Source organism: Panulirus ornatus, chromosome 20, assembly GCF_036320965.1.
Source record: "Panulirus ornatus isolate Po-2019 chromosome 20, ASM3632096v1, whole genome shotgun sequence".
Taxonomy (NCBI): domain Eukaryota; kingdom Metazoa; phylum Arthropoda; class Malacostraca; order Decapoda; family Palinuridae; genus Panulirus; species Panulirus ornatus.
In genome coordinates, this window is record NC_092243.1 from 39,861,758 (window position 1) to 39,889,116 (window position 27,359).

The following is a 27,359-nucleotide window of genomic DNA, read 5'->3' on the forward strand; positions in this document are numbered from 1 at the left end:
CTAATCCCCTTTTGCCATTGTACAATGGCACTATACAAGCATTTCGCCAATCCTCAGGCATTTCACCATGAGCCATACATACGTTAAATATCCTTACCAACCCGTCAACAATAAAGTCCCCCCCTTTTTTTAATAAATTCCATGACAATACCATCCAAACCCGCTGCCTTGCCAGCTTTCATCTTCTGCATCACCCTATATCTACTATTCTATCATCTAACACATTCAACAAACCTTCATAATACTCACTCCATCCATCTCGTTCTCACATCACCACTACTTGTTATTACCTCCCCATTAGCCCCCTTCACTGTTGTTCCCATTTGCTCTCATCTTACGCACTTTATTTACCCCTGCGGTTAGGGGAGAAAGAATACTTCCCACATATTCTCTACGTGTTGTAGAATGCGACTAAAAGTGGAGGGAGTAAGGGGCTAGAAATCCTCCCCTCTCGTTTTCAATTTTCCAAAAGAAGAAACAGAGAAGGGGGCCAAGTGAGGATATTCCTTCAAAAGGCTCAGTCCTCTGTTCTTAGCACTACCTTGCTAATGTGGGAAAAGGCAAATAGTATGAAAAACCTATATCTCTGGCGCCTGTTATGAATGGAACTCCCTCAATTAGCCCAATTAGCTCTAACATCTTACTTTTATGTTAAAACTTAAAGTTCTTTTTTCATGCTCATGCACATTTCATACACCTTTAATTAAGAGTATAACAACAACATTCAGGTCCTCTACAATACTATAAATGACAGTACAATGATTATACAATCATCAAAAATTAAAGAGAACAGTGATCTAACATACATCTTTACCTGATAATAGCAGTAAAGCTTAGCAACAACTCTCTGTGACATTGTGCCCTCACCACGACAAAGCCGTTCATATGCTCTACGTTCTCTCTGCCAGTCATCAGCGACGTCTATATTCTCTGAGACAGTATAACCCTGTAAAACAAGAAAACCGTGGTATATCATGTATACATACATATATAAAATGCTTATTTACGTTAGAAATCCAACTATTCTACTACCAACAACTCCATTTCCATGGGGTGGATAAATTTCATACAGGAAAGATCTTTTAAGGTAATCAATATTACAGATCTAGGGCTCAAACCCTAAAGGCTGGCAAAGGGTAAGGATGCCCAATTCCCTTGGTTAAATCTACTATCCTACAACCATAAAAATGCCACTTATCTTCAAAACTGGATGTAAAATAAAATCTACTCAATACAAGTAATTGAAATTCTCATTCTTTCACATTCATTCCCTTTTCAATATTTTCATGTGACCTGTAATCAAATTTATGATATCCCATATCAGCCTCTACTATCCACATCAAGAGTTATTATTATCCTTAATCGCTGTTTCCTGCATCAGCGAAGAAGTGCCAGGAATCAGACAAAGATTGGCTCATCCACTCATATACACAAATATATACATAAACGCCCATATACGTACATATACACAACGTACACATACATATACATATACAGACATATACATATATACACATGTACTTATTCATACTTGCTTGCCTTCATCCATTCCTGGCGCTACTCAGCCTCACGGGAACACCATCACTATGCTGTTACACCAAGGTAGTGCAAGGAAAACAGACAAAAAGGCCACATATGTTCACACTCAGTCTCTAGCTGTCATGTGTAATGCACGAAAACCACAGCTCCCTATCACATCCAGGCCCCACAGACCTTTCCATGGTTTACCCCAGACGTTTAACATGCCCTGTTTCAGTCCCTTGACAGCATGTTCACACTCAGTCTCTAGCTGTCATGTGTAATGCACGAAAACCACAGCTCCCTATCACATCCAGGCCCCACAGACCTTTCCATGGTTTACCCCAGACGCTTAACATGCCCTGTTTCAGTCCCTTGACAGCATGTTGACCTTGGCACACTACATCATTCCAATATACCCTACTCCTTGCAAGCCTCTCACTCTCCTGTATGTTCAGGCCCAATCACTCAAAATCTTTTTCACTCCATCCTTCCACACCCAATTTGGTCTCCTGCTTGTTCCCTTCACCTCTGACACATATATCCTCTTTGTCAATCTTCACTCACTCATCTCTCCATATTTCCAAACCATTTCAGCACACCCTCTTCTGCTCTCCCAACCACACTCTTTTTATTTCCACACATTTCTCTTACCCTTTCATTACTTACACGATCAAACCACCTTACACCACATACTATTCTCAAACATTTCATTTCCAACACATCCTCCCTCCTCCATACAACCCTACCTATAGCCCATGCCTCGCAACCATATAACACTGTTGGAACGAATATTACCTAAAATATAATCATTCTTGGTTCCATTTGCTGCTAAGTCCACTAACATATCTAAAACACTTCACTTCCTCCAATTTTTCTCCATTCAAACTTACATCCCAATATATTTGTCCTTCGACCCTACTTACCCTCATAACCTTGCTCTTATTCACTCTCAACTATTTCCTTTCACACACTTGTACAAACTCAGTCGCCAACTTCTGCAGTTTCTCAAACAAACCAGCCACTAGAGCTGTATCATTGGCGAACAACAACTGACTTACTTCCCAGGCTCTCTCACAACCAACCGTCTGCATACTTGGCCCTCTCTCCAAAACTCTTGCATTTACCTCCCTAACCACCCCATCCATAAAACACATTAAACAACCATGGGGACATCACACACCCCTACCACAGACCAACATTCACTGGGAACCAATCACTTTCCTTTCTTCCTACTTGTACAAATGCCTCACATCCTCGATAAAAACTTTTCACTGCTTCAAGTAACTTACCTCCCACACCATATACACTCAAGATCTTCCATAAAGCATCTCTATCAACTCTATCACATGCCTTCTCCAGATCCATAAATGCTACATACAAATCCATCTGTTTTTCTAAGTATTTCTCACATACATTCTTCAGAGCAAACACCTGATCCACATATCCTCAACCACTTTTGAAACCACACTGCTCTTCCTCAATCTGATGCTCAATACATTCCTTCACCTCTCAATCAATACCCTCCCATATGATTTCCCAGGAATACTCAAATAATTTATTCCTTTGTAGTTGAACACTCATCTTTTTTCCCCTTTGCCTTTGTACAATGGCACTATGCATGCACTTTGCCAATGCTAGGCACTTCATCATGATCCATATATACAATGAATATCCTTAACAACCAATCAACAACACAGTCACCCCCATCTTTAATAAATTCTACTGCAATACCATCCGAACACACCCCCTTGCCGGATTTCATTTTCTGCAAAGCTTTCACGGTCTCTTCTCTCTTAACCAAACCATTCTCCCTGACCCTCTCACTTCACACACCATCCCGACCAAAACACTTTATATTTGCCACTCTATCATCAAGCACATTCAACAAACCTTCAAAATAATCATTCCATCTCCTTCTCACTTCATCACTACCTGTTAATACATCCCCACTTGCCCCCTTCACCGATGTTCCCATTTGTTCTTTAGTCTTATGCACGTTGTTTACCTCCTTCCAAAACATCTTTTTATTCTCCCTAAAATTTAATCATACTCTCTCACCACAACTCTCATTTGCCCTCTTTTTCAACCATTGCACCCTCCTCTTGACCTCCAGCTGCTTTCTTTTATAGATCCCCAAGTCATTTGCACTCCTTCCTTGCAAGTATCGTCCAAACAACTCTATTTTCTCTTTCACTTGTAACTTTGCTTCTTCACCCCACCACTCATTGCCCTTTTTAATCTGCCCACCTCCCACCTTTCTCCTGCCACATGCAACTCTCATGCAAACCATCACTGCTTCCCTAAATGCATACCATTCCTCACCCACTCCCCTCCAGTCATTTGCTCTTACCTTTTGCTATTCTACACTCAATCTCTCCTGGTACTTCCTCACACAAGTCTACTTTCCAAGCTCACTTACTCTCACCTCTCTCTTCTCCCCAACACACTCTCTTCTTTTTTGAAAACCTCTACAAATTTTAACCTTCGTCTCCACAAGATAGTGATCAGACATTTCTCCAGTTGCCCCTCTAAGCACATTAACATCCAAAAGTCTCTCTTTTACATGCCTAGCAATTAAAACATAATCCAACAATGCCCTCTGACCATCTCTCCTGCTCACATACATATACTTATGTATATCTCTTTTTAAACCAGGTATTCCCCAATCACTAGTCCTTTTTCAGAGGACAAATCCACAAGCTCTTTACCATTTCCATTTACAACACTGAATACCCCACGTACGCCAATTATATCCTCAACTGCCGCATTACTCAGCATTTAAATTGCCCATCGCTAAAACCCGGTCTCGTATATAAAAGCTGCTGACAAACTCACTCAGCTGCTTCCAAAACAGTTGTCTCTCATGATCTTTCTTCTCATGACCAGGTGCTTAGGCACCAATAATCATCCATCTCTCTCTATCCACTTTTAGTTTTACCCACATCAATCTAGAATTTACTTTCTTAAACACTATCACATACTCACACAACTCTTGCTTCAGGAGTAGGGGTACTCCTTCCTTAGCTCTTGTCCTCTCACCAACCCCTAACTTTGAAGACTTTCCCAAACCACTCTTCTCCTTTACCCTAGAGCTTCATTTCACTCATACTTTTCATACAAAATAATACATAAGCATTCAATTCTTTACTTTGTCAACCACTCGTGCCATCAATCTGTAAGATATCCTCTTCTCACATTACTTCCTCATAAATCTCTTTTCAGCTTCTTGTATTTTCTAACATACCTTCCAACTCCAAAACAGTTTTGTTAGGAAATACAAGACTAAACAAGTTCATTCAAAAAACTCTTCCAAAAGTGAAATCTAAAATGTCTCAATCTTACTGCTATGTGACACTCATCATTCTATTAAGTGTCTACCAAAATCTAATTTTTTTCTTCTATTTTTGTCACACTTTGCCGCTGTCTCCTGTGTTAGTGAGGAAGCGCAAGGAAACAGACAAAGGAATGGCCCAACCCACCCACATACACGTGTATATACATACATGTCCACACATGCACATATACATACCTATACATTTCAATGTATACATATATATACATACAAAGACATATATACACATGTACATAATTCATACTTGCTGCCTTTATTCATTCCCATCACCACCCCGCCACACATGAAATAACAACCCCCTCCCCCCTCATAAGATAATGATTTGAATGGTAGGTAAAAGTGCGAGAAAAACAAGAGAACAAATGGGAACATCAGTGAAGAGGGCAAAGAGGGAAAAGGTATCAGTCTATTATATGAGGTGAGGAAGATATGGAGTGAGTATTTTGAAAGAATGCTGAATGTGATGACTAGGTGGCAAATGTAGGGAGTTTGGGTATGGTAGGTATGCGAATGAGGAGTTGGTGAAAGCTTTGCATAACATGAAGTATAACAAGGCAGCTAGATTGGATGAAATTGCAGTTAAAATTTCTTAAAAAGAGGTGGCTGTGTTGTTGATTGGTTAGTTACAATTTTGATGTATGCATGGATTTATGTAAGGTCAGGTGCTTCAGGATTGGAAGAAAGCAGGTATAGTGTCACTGTATAAAGGCAAGGGAGACAAAAGTGAATGTTCGAACTGCAAAAGTATATGTTTGTGGACTATGTCTGGTAAGCTGTACAGGAGAGTAGCGAGTGAGATGGTGAAGGCATGGACAAGTGAGAATCAAGTGTTTGCTTATACAAATGCATTTGAGAAATACTTAGGGAAACAAGGATTTGTGTGTGGTATGTATGGATCTGAAGAAAGCAGATAACAGGGTTGATAAGAGATGCATTGTGGACAGTCTTACAAATATATGGTGTTGGACAAAAGCTATAAGAAGCAGTGAAGTTTTTATCATGAAAGTAAGGCATGTGTTTGAATAGGTAGAGAGGAGGGTGAAAGGTTCCAGGTGAAGGTGGGTCAGTGGCAGGAGTGTGTGACATCTCCATAGCTGTTTAATGTTTATGCATGGTGTGGTGATGGAGGGAAATACATGGGTCCTCGAGAAAGTGGGAAAGCATCCAGTCAATAGGGGAAGATGGGGAGCCTGGGAAAAGAGCCAGTTGTTGGTTCAATTTATCTGTATCTCTGATGCCCATTCCCTCCGGGAATTCCCATCAAGGTGTGGCCACAGCAAAAGCCTCCACTTATCCGTCCTTGCATGCCTCCCTCCCATACACTATTCCATGCATTCTTCCATCATGTCTCTCCCACCATTATTCTTTCACTCTATTTTCCCATGTCACAGGTGGTCATCCTCTCACACTAACCCTTTTAACTGTACTATCATACACTCTCCTTGTACACATCTAGTCTTGCATTCTTTCTCTATGCCCAAACCACCTTAAAGTATTATGTTTCACCCACTCTACTACTCCACAGTTCAATCCCTGCCAGACCACATCTCTCATACACCCCTTCATTTCTTTCTTCATTCAATCTAGTCACACTACATGCTCTTCTCAAACAGCTCAATTCCATAGCCTGGAATCTTGACCTCTATGACTCACTCCATGTCCATGTTTTGGCTGCAGAGATCTGGGTAGGGAGGACTATGCCATCTTTTATCCTCTCTTTACTTTCATGCTTACACCTGTACCCTTCATTATTCTATCAAGAAACCCACTGACTCTCCTGCCCAATACTGCTCTCTCCCTTATCTCTCCTTCCATACCACCAAACCTACCCAAGACAGCTGCTTAACACTCAAATTATTGGACCTCTTCCAGTCTTTCTGCCCCATATCCAAAGCACAATTTAACACACTTTCTTCTTTCCTCTATGTCATTTTAAAAAATCTATACTTTCACTCGTTTACTTTCAAACGCCATTACTCTAGTTTTACTTACATTTACCTTCAATCACCGAAGCTTACACACACATAAAACACCCAACTTACTGCAACTCCTCTTCACTCTCAATAAACAACACAATATCATCAGCAAACAGGCTTGCCACTGGCCACCAAATCTAACCAACACACTTCACCTCTGCACCCCTTTTCCCTAGCGTTACTTTCATCTCTCTTATCACTCCATTCATATGTGTGTACATATATATATATATATATATATATATATATATATATATATATATATATATATATATATATATATAGCGAGGCAGCGCAAGAAAACAGATGAAAGAATGGCCCAACCCACCCACATACACATGTATATACATGCACGTCCACACACGCAAATATACATACCTATACATCTCAACGTATACATATATATATACACACACAGACATATACATATATACACATGTACATAATTCATACTGTCTGCCTTTATTCACTCCCATCGCCACCTCACCACACATGAAATAACAACCCCCTACCACCTCATGTGTGCGAGGTAGTGCTAGGAAAAGACAACAAAGGCCCCATTCGTTCACACTCAGTCTCTAGCTGTCATGTAATAATGCACCGAAACCACAGCTCCCTTTCCACATCCAGGCCCTACAGAACTTTCCATGGTTTACCCCAGATGCTTCACATGCCCTGGTTCAATCCACTGACAGCACGTCGACCGCGGTATACCACATCATTCCAATTCACTCTATTCCTTGCACGCCTTTCACCCTCCTGCATGTTCAGGCCCTGATCACTCAAAATCTTTTTCACTCCATCTTTCCACCTCCAATTTGGTCTCCCACTTCTCCACATTCCCTCCACCTCTGACACATATCCTCTTGGTCAGTCTTTCCTCGCTCATTCTCTCCATGTGACCAAACCATTTCAAAACACCCTCTTCTGCTCTCTCAACCACACTCTTTTTATTACCACGCATCTCTCTTACCCTATTATCACTTCCTCAATCAAACCATCTCGCACCAAATATTGTCCTCAAACACCTCATTTCCAGCACATCCACCCTCCTGCACACAACTCTATCAATAGCCCATGCCTCACAAGCATACAACATTGTTGGAACCACTATTCCTTCAAACATAGCCATTTTTGCTTTCCGAGATAATTTTCTCAACTTCCACACATTCTTCAAGGCTCCCAGGATTTTCGCCCCCTCCCCATCCTATGATTCACTTCTGCTTCCATGGTTCCATCCGCTGCCAAATCCACTCTCAGATATCTAAAACACTTCACTTCCTCCAGTTTTTCTCCATTCAAACTTACCTCCCAATGGACTTGACCCTCAACCCTACTGTACCTAATAACCTTACTCTTATTCACATTTACTCTCAACTTTCTTCTTTCGCACACTTTACCAAACTCAGTCACCAGCTCTGCAGTTTCTCACATGAATAAGCCACCACAGTGTATCATCAGCGAACAACAACTGACTCACTTCCCAAGCTCTCTCATCCACAACAGACTGCATACTTGCCCCTCTTTCCAAAACTCTTGCATTCACCTCACTAACAACCCCATCCATAAACAAATTAAACAACCATGGAGACATCACACACCCCTGCCGCAAACCTACATTCAATGAGAAACAATCACTTTCCTCTCTTCCTACACGTACACATGCCTTACATCCTTGATAAAAACTTTTCAATGCTTCTAACAACTTGCCTCCCACACCATATATATATATATATCTTTTTTTTTTAATTTACCAAAAGAAGGAACAGAGAAGGGGTCAGGTGAGGATATTCCCTCTAAGGCCGAGCCCTCTGTTCTTAATGCTACCTCGCTAATGCGGGAAATGGCGAATAGTATGAAGAAAAAAAAAAAAAAAATATATATATATATATATATATATATATATATTCTTTTCTTTCTTTCAAACTATTCGCCATTTCCCGCGTTAGCGAGGTAGCGTTAAGAACAGAGGACTGGGCCTTAAAGGGAATATCCTCACCTGGCCCCCTTCTCTGTTCCTTCTTTTGGAAAATTAAAAAAAAAACGAGAGGGGAGGATTTCCAGCCACCCGCTCACTCCCCTTTTAGTCGCCTTCTACGACACGCAGGGAATACATGGGAAGTATTCTTTCTCCCCTATCCCCAGGGATAATATATATATATATATACATATATTTTTTTTTTCTTGCTTTGTCGCTGTCTCCCGCGTTTGCGAGGTAGCGCAAGGAAACAGACGAAAAAAAAGGCCCAACCCACCCCCATACACATGTATATACATACGTCCACATACGCAAATATACATACCTACACAGCTTTCCATGGTTTACCCCAGACGCTTCACATGCCCTGATTCAACCCACTGACAGCACGTCAACCCCGGTATACCACATCGATCCAATTCACTCTATTCCTCTCACCCCAACTCTCATTTGCCCTCTTTTTCACCTCTTTATATATATATATATATATATATATATATAAAAGAGCAAATGAGAGTTGGGGTGAGAGAGTATCATTAAATTTTAGGGAGAATAAAAAGATGTTCTGGAAGGAGGTAAATAAAGTGCGTAAGACAAGGGAACAAATGGGAACATCAGTGAAGGGCACAAATGGGGAGGTGATAACAAGTAGTGGTGATGTGAGAAGGAGATGGAGTGAGTATTTTGAAGGTTTGTTGAATGTGTTTGATGACAGAGTGGCAGATATAGGGTGTTTTGGTCGAGATGGTGTGCAAAGTGAGAGGGTTAGGGAAAATGATTTGGTAAACAGAGAAGAGGTAGTAAAAGATTGTGGAAGATGAAAGCCGGCAAGGCAGTGGGTTTGGATGGTATTGCAGTGGAATTTATTAAAAAAGGGAGTGACTGTATTGCTGACTGGTTGGTAAGGTTATTTAATGTATGTATGACTCATGGTGAGGTGCCTGAGGATTGGCGGAATGCGTGCATAGTGCCATTGTACAAAGGCAAAGGGGATAAGAGTGAGTGCTCAAATTACAGAGGTATAAGTTTGTTGAGTATTCCTGGTAAATTATATGGGAGGGTATTGATTGAGAGGGTGAAGGCATGTACAGAGCATCAGATTGGGGAAGAGCAGTGTGGTTTCAGAAGTGGTAGAGGATGTGTGGATCAGGTGTTTGCTTTGAAGAATGTATGTGAGAAATACTTAGAAAAGCAAATGGATTTGTATGTAGCATTAATGGATCTGGAGAAGGCATATGATAGAGTTGATAGAGATGCTCTGTGGAAGGTATTAAGAATATATGGTGTGGGAGGCAAGTTGTTAGAAGCAGTGAAAAGTTTTTATCGAGGATGTAAGGCATGTGTATGTGTAGGAAGAGAGGAAAGTGATTGGTTCTCAGTGAATGTAGGTTGGCGACAGGGGTGTGTGATGTCTCCATGGTTGTTTAATTTGTTTATGGATGGGGTTGTTAGGGAGGTGAATGCAAGAGTTTTGGAAAGAGGGGCAAGTATGAAGTTTGTTGGGGATGAGAGAGCTTGGGAAGTGAGTCAGTTGTTGTTCGCTGATGATACAGCGCTGGTGGCTGATTCATGTGAGAAACTGCAGAAGTTGGTGACTGAGTTTGGTTAAGTGTGTGAAAGAAGAAAGTTAAGAGTAAATGTGAATAAGAGCAAGGTTATTAGGTACAGTAGGGTTGAGGGTCAAGTCAATTGGGAGGTAAGTTTGAATGGAAAAAAACTGGAGGAAGTAAAGTGTTTTACATATCTGGGAGTGGATCTGGCAGCGGATGGAACCATGGAAGCTGAAGTGGATCATAGGGTGGGGGAGGGGGCGAAAATCCTGGGAGCCTTGAAGAATGTGTGGAAGTCTAGAACATTAATTCGGAAAGCAAAAATGGGTATGTTTGAAGGAATAGTGGTTCCAACAATGTTGTATGGTTGCGAGGCTTGGGCTATGGATAGAGTTGTGCGCAGGAGGATGGATGTGCTGGAAATGAGATGTTTGAGGACAATGTGTGGTGTGAGGTGGTTTGATCGAGTAAGTAACGTAAGGGTAAGAGAGATGTGTGGAAATAAAAAGAGCGTGGTTGAGAGAGCAGAAGAGGGTGTTTTGAAATGGTTTGGGCACATGGAGAGAATGAGTGAGGAAAGATTGACCAAGAGGATATATGTGTCGGAGGTGGAGGGAACGAGGAGAAGAGGGAGACCAAATTGGAGGTGGAAAGATGGAGTGAAAAAGATTTTGTGTGATCCGGGCCTGAACATGCAGGAGGGTGAAAGGAGGGCAAGGAATAGAGTGAATTGGAGCGATGTGGTATACCGGGGTTGACGTGCTGTCAGTGGATTGAATCAGGGCATGTGAAGCGTCTGGGGTAAACCATGGAAAGCTGTGTAGGTATGTATATTTTGCATGTGTGGACGTATGTATATACATGTGTATGGGGGTGGGTTGGGCCATTTCTTTCGTCTGTTTCCTTGTGCTACCTCGTAAACGCGGGAGACAGTGACAAAAAAAAAAAAAAAAAATATATATATATATATATATATATATATATATATATATATATATATATATATATATATATATATATTTTTGCTTTCCGAGATAATGTTCTCGACTTCCACATAAATGGGTATGTTTGAAGGAATAGTGGTTCCAATAATGCTGAATGGTTGCGAGGCGTGGGCTATGGATAGAGTTGTATGCAGGAGGATGGATGTGCTGGAAATGAGATGTTTGAGGACAATGTGTGGTGTGAGGTGGTTTGATCGAGTAAGTAATGTAAGGGTAAGAGAGATGTGTGGAAATAAAAAAGAGCGTGGTTGAGAGAGCAGAAGAGGGTGTTTTGAAATGGTTTGGGCACATGGAGAGAATGAGTGAGGAAAGATTGACCAAGAGGTTATATGTGTCGGAGGTGGAGGGAACAAGGAGAAGTAGGAGACCAAATTGGAGGTGGAAAGATGGAGTGAAAAAGATTTTGAGTGATCGGGGCCTGAATATGCAGGAGGGTGAAAGGCGGGCAAGGAATAGAGTGAATTGGATCGATGTGGTATACCTGGGTTGACGTGCTGTCAGTGGATTGAATCAGGGCATGTGAAGCGTCTGGGGTAAACCATGGAAAGCTGTCTGGGGCCTGGATGTGGAAAGGGAGCTGTGGTTTCGGGCATTATTGGATGACAGCTAGAGACTGAGTGTGAACGAATGGGGCCTTTGTTGTCTTTTCCTAGCGCTACCTCGCACACATGAGGGGGAGGGGGATGGTATTCTATGTGTGGCGAGGTGGCGATGGGAATGAATAAAGGCAGACAGTGTGAATTGTGTGCATGGGAATATATGTATGTGTCTGTTTGTGTATATACATGTGTACATTGAGATGTAAAAGGTATGTATATTTGCGTGTGTGGACGTGTATGTATATACATGTGTATGGGGGTGGGTCGGGCCATTTCTTTCGTCTGTTTCCTTGCGCTACCTCGCAAACGCGGGAGACAGCGACAAAGCAAAATAAAATAAATAAATACATGAGAGTTGGGGTGAGAGAGTATCATTAAATTTTAGGGAGAATAAAAAGATGTTCTGGAAGGAGGTAAATAAAGTGCGTAAGACAAGGGAGCAAATGGGAACTTCAGTGAAGGGCGCAAATGGGGAGGTGATAACAAGTAGTGGTGATGTGAGAAGGAGATGGAGTGAGTATTTTGAAGGTTTGTTGAATGTGTTTGATGATAGAGTGGCAGATATAGGGTGTTTTGGTCGAGGTGGTGTGCAAAGTGAGAGGGTTAGGGAAAATGATTTGGTAAACAGAGAAGAGGTACTAAAAGCTTTGCGGAAGATGAAAGCTGGCAAGGCAGCAGGTTTGGATGGTATTGCAGTGGAATTTATTAAAAAAGGGGGTGACTGTATTGTTGACTGGTTGGTAAGGTTATTTAATGTATGTATGACTCATGGTGAGGTGCCTGAGGATTGGCGGAATGCGTGCATAGTGCCATTGTACAAAGGCAAAGGGGATAAGAGTGAGTGCTCAAATTACAGAGGTATAAGTTTGTTGAATATTCCTGGTAAATTATATGGGAGGGTATTGATTGAGAGGGTGAAGGCATGTACAGAGCATCAGATTGGGGAAGAGCAGTGTGGTTTCAAGAAGTGGTAGAGGATGTGTGGATCAGGTGTTTGCTTTGAAGAATGTATGTGAGAAATACTTAGAAAAGCAAATGGATTTGTATGTAGCATTTATGGATCTGGAGAAGGCATATGATAGAGTTGATAGAGATGCTCTGTGGAAGGTATTAAGAATATATGGTGTGGGAGGAAAGTTGTTAGAAGCAGTGAAAAGTTTTTATCGAGGATGTAAGGCATGTGTACGGGTAGGAAGAGAGGAAAGTGATTGGTTCTCAGTGAATATTGGTTTATGGCAGGGGTGCATGATGTCTCCGTGGTTGTTTAATTTTTTATAGATGGGGTTGATAGGGAGGTGAATGCAAGAGTTTTATAAAGAGGGGCAAGTGTGCAGTTTGTTGTGGATGAGGGAGCTTGGGAAGTGAGTCAGTTGTTGTTTGCTGATGATACAGTGCTGGTGGCTGATTCGGGTGAGAAACTACAGAACTTGGTGACTGAGTTTGGTAAAGTGTGTGAAAGAAGAAAGCTGAGAGTAAATGTGAATAAGAGCAAGGTTATTAGGTACAGTAGAGTTGAGGGACAAGTCAATTGGGAGGTAAGTTTGAATGGAGAAAAACTGGAGGAAGTGAAGTGTTTTAGATATCTGGGAGTGGATTTGACAGCGGATGGAACCATGGAAGTGGAAGTGAATCATAGGGTGGGGAGGGGGCGAAAGTTCTAGGAGCGATGAAAAATGTGTGGAAATCGAAAATGTTATCTTGGAAAGCAAATATGGGTATGTTTGAAGGAATAGTGGTTCCAGCAACGTTATAAAGCTGCGAGGCGTGGGCTATGGATAGAGTTGTGCGGAGGAGGGTGAATGTGCTGGAAATGAGATGTTTGAGGACAATATGCGGTGTGAGGTGGTTTGATCGAGTAAGTAACAATAGGGTAAGAGACGTGTGGTAATAAAAAGAGTGAGGTTGAGAGAGCAGAAGAGGGTGTTTTGTAATGGTTTGGTCAAATGGAGAGAATCAGTAAGGAGAGATTGACCAAGAGGATATACTTGTCAGAGGTGGAAGGAAGGAGGAGAAGTGGGAGACCAAATTGGAGGTGGAAAGATGGAGTGAAAAAGATTTTGAGTGATCAGGGCCTGAATAAGCAGGAGGGTAAAAGGCATGCAAGGAATAAAGTGAATTGGAACGATGTGGTATACTGGGGTCGCCGTGCTGTCAATGGATTGAACCAGGGCATGTGAAGTGTCTGGGGTAAACCATGGAAAGTTCTGTGGGGCCTGGATGAGGGACGGGAGCTGTGGTTTCGGTGCATTATTACATGACAGCTAGAGACTGAGTGTGAACGAATGTGGCCTTTGTGTTCCTTTCCTAGCGCTACCTCGCGCACGTGAGGGGGAAGGGGTTGTTATTTCATGTGTGGTGGGGTGGCGATGGGAATGAATAAAGGCAAACAGTATGAAGTATGTACGTGTGTATATAAGTGTGTATGTGTGTGTGTATATATATGCATACGTTGAGATATATAGGTATGTATATGTGCTGTGTGGACATGTATGTATACATGTGTATGTGAGTGGGTTGGGCATTTCTTTCGTCTGTTTCCTTGCGCAACCTAGTGATGCAGGAGACAGCCACAAAGGAAAATGAAATATATATACATATATATATATATATTTTTTTTTTTTTTTTTTTTTTTTCATACTATTCGCCATTTCCCGCGACAGCGAGGTAGCGTCAAGAACAGAGGACTGGGCCCCCGAGGGAACATCCTCACCTGGCCCCCTTCTCTGTTCCTTCTTTTGGAAAAAAAAAAAAAAAAAAAAAAAAAAAAAAAAAGAGGACTGGGCCCTTGAGGGAATATCCTCACCTGGGCCCCCTTCTCTGTTCCCTCTTTTGGAAAAAAAAAAAAAAAAAAATATATATATATATATATATATATATATATATATATATATATATATATATATATATATATATATATATATTTCTTTTTTTTGCTTTGTCGCTGTCTCCCGCGTTCGTGAGGTAACGCAAGAAAACAGATGAAAGAATGGCCCAACCCACCCACATACACATATATATACATACACATCCACACACAGCACATATACATACCTATACATCTCAATGTATACATAATATATATATATATATATATATATATATATATATATATACACACAGACATATACATATATACCCATGTACATAATTCATACTGTCTGCCTTTATTCATTCCCATTGCCACCCCGCCACACATGGAATAACAACACCCTCCCCCCCTCGTGTGCGAGGTAGCGCTGGGGAAAGACAACAAAGACCACATTCGTTCACACTCAGCCTCTCGCTGTCATGTGATAATGCACCGAAACCACAGCTCCCTTTCCACATCCAGGCCCCACACAACTTTCCATGGTTTACCCCAGACACTTCACATGCCCTGGTTCAATCCATTGACAGCACGGCGACCCCGGTATACCACATCGCTCCAATTCACTCTATTCCTTGCACGCCTTTCACCCTGCTACATGTTCAGGCCCTGATCACTCAAAATCTTTTTCACTCCATCTTTCGACTTCCAATTTGGTCTCCCACTTCTCCTCGTACCCTCCACCTCTGACACATATATCCTCTTGGTCAATCTTTCCTCACTCATTCTCTCCATGCGACCAAACCATTTCAAAACACCCTCTTCTGCTCTCTCAACCACACTCTTTTTATTACCACACATCTCTCTTACCCTATTATTACTTACTCTATCAAACCACGTCACACCACATATTGTCCTCAAACAACTCATTTCCAGCACATCCACCCTCCTGCACACAACTCTATCCATGGCCCACGCCTCGCAACCATACAACATTGTTGGAACCACTATTCCTTCAAACATACCCATTTTTGCTTTTCGAGATAATGTTCTCGACTTCCACACATTCTTCAAGGCTTCCAGAATTTTCGTCCCCCTCCCCCACCCTATGATTCACTTCTGCTTCCATGGTTCCATCCGCTGCCAAATCCACTCCTACATATCTAAAACACTTCACTTCCTCCAGTTTTTCTCCATTTAAACTTATCTCCCAATTGGCTTGACCCTCAACCCTACTGTACCTAATAACCTTACTCTTATTCACATTTACTCTCAACTTTCTTCTTTCACACACTTTACCAAACTCAGCCACTAGCTTCTGCAGTTTCTCTCATGAATCAGCCACCAGTGCTGTATCATCAGCGAACAACAACTGACTCACTTCCTAAGCTCTCTCATCCACAACAGACTGCATACTTGCCCCTCTTTCCAAAACTCTTGCATTCACCTCCCTAACAACCCCATCCATAAACAAATTAAACAACCATGGAGACATCACACACCCCTGCCGCAAACCTACATTCACTGAGAACCAATCACTTTCCTCTCTTCCTACATGTACACATGCCTTACATCCTTGATAAATACTTTTCACTGCTTCTCACAACTTGCCTCCCACAACATATATTCTTAATACCTTCCACAGAACATCTCTATCAACTCTATCATATGCCTTCTCCAGATCCATTAATGCTACATACAAATCCATTTGCTTTTCTAAGTATTTCTCACATACATTCTTTAAAGCAAACACCCGATCCACACATCCTCTACCACTTGTGAAGCCACACTGCTCTTCCCCAATCTGATGCTATGTACATGCCTTCACCGTCTCAATCAATACCCTCCCATATAATTTACCAGGAATACTCAACAAACTTATACCTCTGTAATTTGAGCACTCACTCTTATCCCCTCTGCCTTTGTACAATGGCACTATGCAAGCATTCCGCCAATCCTCACGCACCTCACCATGAGTCATACATACATTAAATAACCTTACCAACCAGTCAACAATACAGTCACTCCCTTTTCTAATAAATTCACTGCAATACCATCCAAACTCACTGCCTTGCCGGCTTTCATCTTCCGCAAAGCTTTTACTACCTCTTCTCTGTTTACCAAATCATTTTCCCTAACCCTCTCACTTTGCACACCACCTCGACCAAAACACCCTATATCTGCCACTCTATCATCAAACACATTCAACAAACCTTCAAAATACTCACTCCATCTCCTTCTCACATCACCACTACTTGTTATCACCTCCCCATTAGCCCCCTTCACTGAAGTTCCCATTTGTTCCCATGCCTTATGCACTTTACCTCCTTCCAAAACATCTTTTTATTCTCCCTAAAATTTAATGATATGCTCTCACCCCAACTCTCATTTGCCCTCTTTTTCACCTCTTGCACCTTTCTCTTGACCTCCTGCCTCTTTCTTTTATACATCTCCCAATCATTTGCATTATTTCCCTGCAAAAATCGTCCAAATGCCTCTCTCTTCTCTTTCACTAATAATCTTACTTCGTCACCCCACCACTCACTTCCCTTTCTAATATGCCCACCTCCCACGCTTCTCATGCCACAAGCATCTTTTGCGCAAGCCATCACTGCTTCCCTAAATACATCCCATTCCTCCCCTACTCCCCGTACGTCTTTCGTTCTCACCTTTTTCCATTCTGTATTCAGTCTCTCCTAGTACTTCCTCACACAAGTCTCCTTCCCAAGCTCACTTACTCTCACCACTCTCTTCACCCCAACATTCTCTCTTCTTTTCTGAAAACCTCTACAAATCTTCACATCCCCCAGTTGCACCTCTCAGCACATTAACATCTAAAAGTCTCTTTTTTGCGCGCCTACCAATTAACATGTGATCCAATAACGCTCTCTGGCCATCTCTCCTACTTACATACGTATACTTATATATATCTCTCTTTTTAAACCAGGTATTCCCAATCACCAGTCCTTTTTCAGCACAGAAATCTACAAGCTCTTCACCATTTCCATTTACAACACTGAACACCCCATGTATACCAATTATTCCCTCAACTGCCACATTATTCACCTTTGCATTCAAATCACCCATCACTATAACCCGGTCTCGTGCATCAAAACCACTAACACATTCATTCAGCTGCTCCCAAAAATCTTGCCTCTCATGATCTTTCTTCTCACGCCCAGGTGCATATGCACCAATAATCACCCATCTCTCTCCATCAACTTTCAGTTTTACCCATATCAATCTAGAGTTTACTTTCTTACACTCTATCACATACTCCCACAACTGTTTCAGGAGTAGTGCTACTCATTCCCTTGCTCTTGTCCTCTCACGAACCCCTGACTTTACTCCCAAGACATTCCCAAACCACTCTTCCCCTTTACCCTTGAGCTTCATTTCACTCAGAGCCAAAACACCCAGGTTCCTTTCCTCAAACATACTACATATCTCTCCTTTTTTTCATCTTGGTTACATCCACACACATTTAGACACCCCAATCTGAGCCTTCGAGGAGGATGAGCACTCCCCTCGTTACTCCTTCTTCTGTTTCCCCTTTTAGAAAGTTAAAATACAAGGAGGGGAGGGTTTCTGGCCCCCCACTCCCGTCCCCTTTAGTCGCCTTCTACGACACGTGAGGAATGCGTGGGAAGTATTCTTTCTCCCCTATCCCCAGGGTTAGGGAAAATGATTTGGTAAACAGAGAAAAGGTAGTAAAAGCTTTGCAGAAGATGAAAGCCGGCAAGGCTGCGGGTTTGGATGGTACTGCAGTGGAATTTATTAAAAAAGGGGGTCACTGTATTGTTGACTGGTTGGTAAGGTTATTTAATGTATGTATGATTCACAGTGAGGTGCCTCAGGACTGGAGGAATGCTTGCATAGTTCCATTGTACAAAGGCAAAGGGGATAAGAGTGAGTGCTCAAATTACAGAGGCACAAGTTTGTTGAGTATTCCTGGGAAATTATATGGGAGGGTATTGATTGAGAGGGTGAAGGCATGTACAGAGCATCAGATTGGGGAAGAGCAGTGTGGTTTCACAAGTGGTAGAGGATGTGTGGATCAGGTGTTTGCTTTGAAGAATTATTATATATCATTATACTTTGTCGCTGTCTCCCACGTTAGCGAGGTAGCGCAAGGAAACAGATGAAAGAATGGCCCAACCCACCCACATACACATGTATATACATACACGTCCACACACGAAAATATACATACCTATACATCTCAATGTATACATATATATACACACACAGACATATACATATATACACATGTACATAATCCATACTGTCTGCCTTTATTTATTCCCATCGCCACTTCGCCACACATGGAATAACAACCCCCTCCCCCCCTCATGTGTGCGAGGTGGCGCTAGGAAAAGACAACAAAGGCCCCATTTATTCACACTCAGTCTCTAGCTGTCATGTATAATTCACCGAAACCCCAGCTCCCTTTCCACATCCAGGCCCCACAAAACTTTCCATGGTTTACCCCAGATGCTTCACATGCCCTGGTTCAATCCACTGACAGCATGTCCACACCGGTATACAACATCGTTCCAATTCACTATATTCCTTGCACGCCTTTCACCCTCCTGTATGTTCAAGCCCCGATCGCTCAAAATCTTTTTCACTCTATCCTTCCACCCTTCCTTTGAAGAATGTATGTGAGAAATACTTAGAAAAGCAAATGGATTTGTATGTAGCATTTATGGATCTGGAGAAGGCATATGACTGAGTTAATAGAGATGCTCTGTGGAAGGTATAAAGGATATATGGTGTGGGAGGCAAGTTGTTAGAAGCAGTGAAAAGTTTTTATCGAGGATGTAAGGCATGTGTATGTGTGGGAATAGAGGAAAGCGATTGGTTCTCAGTGAATGTAGGTTTGTGCCAGGGGTGTGTGATGTCTCCATGGTTGTTTAATTTGTTTATGGATGGGGTTGTTAGGGAGGTGAAAGCAAGAGTTTTGGAAAGAGGGGCAAGTATGCAGTCTGTTGTGGATGAGAGAGCTTGAGAAGTGAGTCAGCTGTTGTTCGCTGATGATACAGCGCTGGTGGCTGATTCATGTGAGAAACTGCAGAAGCTAGTGACTGAGTTTGGTAAAGTGTGTGAAAGAAGAAGTTGAGAGTAAATGTGAATAAGAGTAAGGTTATTAGGTACAGTAGGGTTGAGGGTCAAGTCAACTGGGAGGTAAGTTTGAATGGAGAAAAACTGGAGGAAGTGAAGTGTTTTAGATATCTGGGAGTGGATTTGGTAGCGGATGGAACCATGGAAGCAGAAGTGAATCACAGGGTGGGGAGGGGGCAAAAATTCTGGGATCCTTGAAGAATGTGTGGAAGTCAAGAACATTATCTCGGAAAGCAAAAATGGGTATGTTTGAAGGAATAGTGGTTCCAACAATGTTGTATGGTTGCGAGGCGTGGGTTATGGATAGAGTTGTGCGCAGGAGGGTGGATGTGCTGGAAACGAGATGTTTGAGGACAATATGTGGTGTGAGGTGGTTTGATTGAGTAAGTAATAATAGGGTAAGAGAAATGTGTGGTAATAAAAAGAGTGTGGTTGAGAGAGCAGAAGTGGGTGTTCTGAAATGGTTTGGTCACATGGAGAGAATGAGTGAGGAAAGATTGACCAAGAGGATATATGTGTCAGAGGTGGAGGGAACGAGGAGAAGTGGGAGACCAAATTGAAGGTGGAAAGATGGAGTGAAAAAGATTTTGAATGATCGGGGCCTGAACATGCAGGAGGGTGAAAGGCGGGCAAGGAATAGAGTGAATTGGAACGATGTGGTATACCGGGGTCGACGTGCTGTCAATGGATTGAACCAGGGCATGTGAAGCATCTGGGGTAAACCATGGAAAGTTGTGTGGGGCCTGGATGTGGAAAGGGAGCTGTGGTTTCAGTGCATTATTACATGACAGCTAGAGTCTGAGTGTGAACGAATGGGGCCTTTGTTGTCGTTTCCTAGCGCTACCTCGCACACATGATGGGGGAGGGGGTTGTTATTCCATGTGTGGCGAGGTGACGATGGGAATGAATAAAGGCAGACAGTATGAATTATGTACATGTGTATACATGTATATGTCTGTGTGTGTATATATATGTATACATTGAGATGTATAGGTATGTATATTTTTGTGTGTGGACGTGTATGTATATACATGTGTATGTGGGTGGGTTGGGCCATTCTTTCGTCTGTTTCCTTGCGCTACCTCGCTCACGCTAAATCACATATCAGATGCAACTACTTTATCACACTTTCTCCTCCATATTCCAGCATTTCAGCCATAATCCCATCCACTCCAAGTGCCTTTCATTCTTATTATTGCCCTTTTTAATTCCCATTTTGCTACAGGCCCTTGCACTTGTATCCTCTTCCTTCTATCCTCCACACCCAAGAAAGTAACAAATGCTGCCTTCCCATCTCCTGCATTCATCATTTCTTCAAAATACTTTTTCCCTCTTCCTTTCAGTTTCTTCTATTGATTCTGCAACTCCCCTTCCTTACTTCTTACATTTCCACTCTTTTATACATCTTCCACTTTCACCTCCTTCCAGTGTAGTTTCTTATCATCCTGAAACTGTTCCTCAACTTTCTTCCCAAATCTTCATCTACTCTTTCTTTGCTTTCCTCTATCAGCTTTTCAACACTCCGCTTACATATTTCGTATACTTCCCTCCTCCTTTGCTGAACTTCCACTGGTACATTCCTATTGAGCAACCTCCCATATGCCTTTTTCTTCTCTTCCAAAATATTTCTAATCTCATCCGTCCACCATGCACTGCCCTTTTTATTCCTACATCTCACAACCTCATATCCAACTACTAATTCTACAACCTTTACTAATGTCTCTCTAAACATTCTACACATCTCACTCACACATGACTGCATCCTTACATTCACTGTACTTCCATCTAAGCTATCAGTTACATCCTTTCATACTACCAGCATTTCTTTCCAATTCATCTTCACACTTGCCAATACTTTTACCTCCCCATTCTTCGTTACACCATAATCCTAATTCTCCCTGATCCTCATCCCTACAAGAACAGCGAAATTGCCAGTCTCCAAATAATCCTCTCACAACTCTAGTATCTAGCATGGCCTTTCTAAATCTTTCATCCACTGCCACATGGTCAATCAAAGCTTTTTGCCTATCTCTTCCATCATTTCTCATCCATGTACACTTGTGGACCATCTCATACTGAAAAATAGAGTTTGCAAGGAATAAACCCCTCTCAGCACAAACATCCACAAGTTAACTTCCATTCTCATTTACTCCAGGCACTCCCCATTTACCAACTATCTCACCAATTTCATCATATCTCACTTTCACATATTACACATTATGACCACTTTTCTCTCATTCTCAAAACCATTTATGGAGTCATTCAAATTTCTCCAAAATTCACAGATGCATGTACACATACCCATGCATGCTTCACAATTCCAATTTTTCCTTTCACCCATACTATTCTTGATCCATTCCACCCATGCTCTATAATACCCTCACACACTCTTGGTGATAGCATAATTGCACATCCTTCTTTCCCTCTTCATCGATAATTTTCATTCATTCCTGTTTATATCACTCCTCCTTCTATGCCCTCCCATAGCTTCCACTTATTTTCTTTTTCATGCCACACACCATGCCCAAGGATATGGGTTTCACCAATCCCCAGCACTTCCAAGCTACAACTTCTAAACTCCACAAGATCCGTCCTTTTACTCTAACCAGCAATCCCAGTTCCATTCAGTACCATCATCCTCAATCGCTGGTCTCTCTTACTCCTTGGCATAACTGGTAGACTCTAGCACTGCTTCTTAGCTTTTTGTGCCTAACCCCTGAGAGGTCACAAGCAGAGGGAAACTCCAGCACAGTTTCCAGAGGAAGTGAGACTTCAAAAATGTCCAAAAAATAAAAAGTTCTAGCACACCACAAGTGACTGTCTGTAATTAAAAGGATTGCCCCAATGGAGTTGGACAACACCTTCCCCTTTAGTGCCACCCTGAAGGGGTGTATTAGCGAGGTCACCATGAGAAGACAGGGTGAGACATGGATACTCTACAAAATTAGAGTATCCCCTTGAGGTACTGAAACTTGACTTTCCCCAGTTTTGAGTCTAATCACAGTAGCAGCGTCTCCTAACGACATTGGTTATAATATTGTTATTTGCTGATGACCTAGCACTGGTGGCAGATTTAAGTAAGAAAATGCAGAAGTTGGTGTCTAAGTTTGGGAGAGTGTGTAAAAGAAGTTGAGAAGAAATGTGAACAAAAGAGAGGTTATCAAATTTAGCACGGAAGAGGGACAGGTTAGATGGAGTGAGACTTTGAATTGAGAAAATTTGGAGGAAATGGAGAGTTTTGGATACCTGAAAGTGTAATGGCAAAGAAAGGAACCACTGAAGTGGAAATGTTTCAGACTGGGTGAGGCTTCTGGGAGCACTAAGGAACGTGTGGAAAGAGAGGTCATTACCTGTGAGGGCGAAGATGGGTATGTTGGAAGGTACTATTGTCCCAATGATGTTATATGGATGAGAGGCATAGGTTATAAATTAGAATATGCAGAGATGGGACATAAAATATTTGAGGAAAATATGTAGCGTGAGGCGATTTGATCAAGTAAATAATAAAAGGGTCAGAGAGAGGTGTTGTAATAAGAGGACTGAGGTTGAGAGAGCTGAATGGAGTGTGCTGAAATGGTTTGGAAATATGGTGAAAATGAGTTAAGATGTGTTGATAAAAGAGGAAACATGTCAAAATGGAGGGAAGAGGAGAACAAACTGGAGATGGAAGGGTGGTGGGGTCCTGAAGATGCAGAGGATGAAAGGTGTGCATGGAACAGAGTAACCTGAACTGGTGGTATACATGGGATGACATGGTGTCAATGAACATAATGAATCAACCAGAAGCCAAAGAAAGGTCTGTGGGGCATGGTTGTGGATAGGGGACTGGGAGTTCGGTGCATCACATAAAACGGCTATCTAATGGGTGTGAGTGAATGAGGCCTTTTTTTCACTTGTTCCTAGCAATATTGTAATCCCTTATATGGAAAATGGCAAAAATTATGAAAAGAAAAAATAATGAAAAATTATTTACACATCTCCCAACAAAACTATCTTTTTTTCCATATTCTTACTCTTCAATAAAGAAGTTTAATATGAAGCTGTATCTTATGAAACAACAGGTCAATCATGAAAGAATGTCTTTATTGAAAGATATGGTGCATAGTATGTAAAGTATTACCTTTTCCACAGCTTCGGCATCTAATGAGATACCATCTTCACCTCGTTTCTTTGTTTTCTGGGCCTGCAAAGCCTCTTCATAATATACCTTATTTCCCATAGCCCTTTGGTGGTTAGGTCTCTCTGCTAAAAGTACATTTGTCAACTTCAGAGCTTGTCTGATATTTCCCTGCATATATGTGGAGAAAGCCAAGTACTCAAGAATGTCTGCATGTTCCACTGTCTTGTTGCTTTCAGTCTCCTGCCGCTTCAGTGCTTCATTCATCCAGAGCATTGTATGATAATGGTCACCACCATTATAACTCTGACGACCTAGTTCAAAACAGTCAGCGGCTGCAATGGTTAAGTAAAAATAAGAACTGTCAGATGGAAACATTTGAAAATTCTTATTCATATAAATACATACAGCACTTACAGTGTATGTATACCACTGCATTACAAAATGGAGATAACTACCTATTATGAGTGACTATGAAAACTATCTACAAAATTACAAACTAAATTCAGTGACTACTGCTGCCATGACTCTTTGCAATACATACTGTATATGTAAGTGTTTTTTTTAATAAATACCTTTATCATAAAATATACATATCTTTAGTGACATAGTCAAAGACCGGTAGTTTACAGTCTTACCTGTCAATTCTCTGTATGCATGTTTCTTGCCATAGATCTGCCCTCTTGCCAGCTGGGATGTATCAAGATTGTATGTGTCCTGAAGTCTCATCAATGCAACAGCCACACCATTTAGGTCCTCTTCATCAGGCCAACGCAAAAACTCGGCCATGTTTGTCAAATTGTTAAGCATAGCTGCAAACAAAACAATCGTTGTTTTCTTTACTTAATTACAACAATTTAGGTTAAGAAAGAAAAATGCATTCATGGTAAAGAAAGAACTCTAATCCCTTTTGATGAGCGGTGTACCAGGAGAAGATAGCAGATGCAACTCCAATGGCTTTCTGTATTCAAGGACATATGCAGAGCTGCCAACCTTGTCAAAAAAATAAAGCAAAAATTAGAAATTTTGAGCAAAAAAAAGAAAAAAAAAAAAAGAATTTTGCAAAATGAAACTTCCAACCACACGCAATCCAGTCTGCACTTTCAATACAGGAATTTGTGATATCTAGTGCTCAAGCTGTTAGCTCCATTCATTTATCTACAATTAGATAGTTCACAATTGTTCACTTTAAAACCAACAAAGTATCTAGTTAGCAGAGTTTCATTTTTGGTCCTTGAACTAAGTCAAAAGAGGTTCTAATGCTTGTTTGTCCACACATATTCAGTCCTGGCTAGAGAGCTTTTTGTTATAAGCACAGGTTGTCTGTTTGCACTTCTCCAGAAGCCTTTCCCTAAACTTCACTTGAGTTTTCTTTTTTAGCACAGCTATACACTTTCTGTGCAAGGAAATCTGATAATGTTTGTGTGCCAAGTCTTAAGCAAAATTCAGTGTAGTCTTTCCTTACCAGAATGAAAATTCTCTCATCTTCAGTATTACTGTCAGCAACTGGCAGGACAGCAAACATTATACTGTGATGATGTACATACTTTTCCTTAAAGGAAGACTTGTTTCTAGTTGTGAAATGGCCACTCAACTCATCAACCATTTGGTCAAAATATACACCTTCAAGCTGATCTACCTGGTAGTGAGCAAATTCAAGTTGAAGCTCATCTATCTGTTTTTCCATGAAGTGGAATTTCTTCACAAAGTAAAGCACTGATGCAAACTATGCATCCATTCTCTTCCTTGGGTCAGCAACACTTGCATTCTGAATGAGCTCATTCTTCTGAGGGAACTTCTTAAACACATAATCACATATAAAGTACTTCCTAACTGATGTGAAAAATTCTTTTTATCATTTTATCATTGACATATCTGCAAAATCTTTTCAGATCTCTGCTACTATATCTAGTAATACTCGCTTCACATTCTCTCTTCTCTTGTCTGATAAGGACTTTCACATGTCTTGGGTCATTCTTTGATTTCTTTAATCAATAGACTATTTCTGTGCTGTATAGCTTTTGCAAGATCCTCGGAGTACCATTCAGGTTTGTTGTTGGTTTTATTGTTTTTGTCAATCATGAGAACGAATGTGACTTGATTTGTGCATAAACTGATGCTTAAAGCTGCCCTATAATTCCTCTGGGCATGAACCACCAAGGGTGAGACTCATCAATGTGTTATGCAGCCCATTAAAATCTGCCCTTTTAAAGCTAGAGGTAATGGTATTGGTTTTAGGAGAGCCTGTTTTGATATTCACATTGAACCTAAATATGTTATGGTCACACTGCCTTGATGTTCTCCAACAAGGGTTTTTAGTTACTAAGAATTCTGGGATACAAGAACTAAATCAAGTATATTAGCTTCCCTCATCAGATCAATGAAGATCTGGTAGAGAAATTGTCTTCAACAAGTCCAGCAGATTTAATTTAGAGAGAGAGAGAGAGAGAGAGAGAGAGAGAGAGAGAGAGAGAGAGAGAGAGAGAGAGAGAGAGAGATAGAGAGAGGACAGAGAGAGGGAGAGAGGACAGAGAGAGGGAGAGAGAGAGAGAGAGGACAGAGAGAGGGAGAGAGAGAGAGAGAGACTATGCCCCAAGGCTTGCACCTGACAATTCACTGTTATAATCTATATATCTAACTACAACGCCTAAGCTGCTGGGAAAGAATTTTTGAGAAACAGATTAAGATTTTGGAGAGATAAAATAAGATAAACCTGAAAAGCCGAGGTGGCATGGACATAAGGAGATAATGCATGCAGACACAAGGACTAAAATCAGTGTACCTAACACAAGAGTGGTGGGAAAAACAAGAAAAAAAAATCTGTGGATGAAGTAGTAAGATAGAGTAAGGGAGTACATGAAAGATGGTCGTATCAACAGAAGAGGCTAGTGACATGAGATGATAATGATCTCAGGATTAAGTTCTGTAAGGCCCAAAACTGCATGATTTCAATCAATGTTCATAATAATTTACAACAGAAGTAACAGTGCTAGCCATGCCACCTCACCTTTGCCCATACTGTCATCTGTCATGATGTTCTGGAGGTCTGCCCAGTCCACTGTGAGTCTCTTCACAAGCAGATAAGCATTAATGGGGTTGCCCAAGAAGGCTTCTGGTGAAAGAGATGCTTCATCATGAACACGTTCCATTTCATACAGGTCCCTGTTGATAAAAAATATTGTATGATCAGGGAACCTAAGTGCTTCAAAATATTCAGAACAAAAAAAATAATTATTCTTTGGTAGTTTCCTAGTCAATGTTGTAGTCTTATATGCTGCATAATATGGTATCAACTTAAGAGAATGCTTTAGATAACACACACTGTAAAAAAA

At 41.3% G+C, this 27,359-nt stretch overlaps 1 protein-coding gene across 7 annotated transcripts in view; it reads right to left on the bottom strand.

Annotated features, from left to right (window-relative positions):
* The window catches only part of PH4alphaEFB (prolyl 4-hydroxylase subunit alpha-1), a 208,980-nt gene that overhangs the window by 50,224 nt on the left and 131,397 nt on the right, over positions 1-27,359 (bottom strand). For all 7 annotated transcript variants that reach the window (XM_071674780.1, XM_071674778.1, XM_071674784.1 and 4 more), the window contains 4 exons: positions 27,035-27,189; positions 24,666-24,839; positions 24,031-24,362; positions 815-946 (listed from right to left, as the gene is read on the bottom strand). In XM_071674780.1, coding sequence (XP_071530881.1) covers positions 815-946; positions 24,031-24,362; positions 24,666-24,839; positions 27,035-27,189 — 793 coding nt within the window. The remainder of the gene's footprint in view (positions 1-814; positions 947-24,030; positions 24,363-24,665; positions 24,840-27,034; positions 27,190-27,359) is intronic.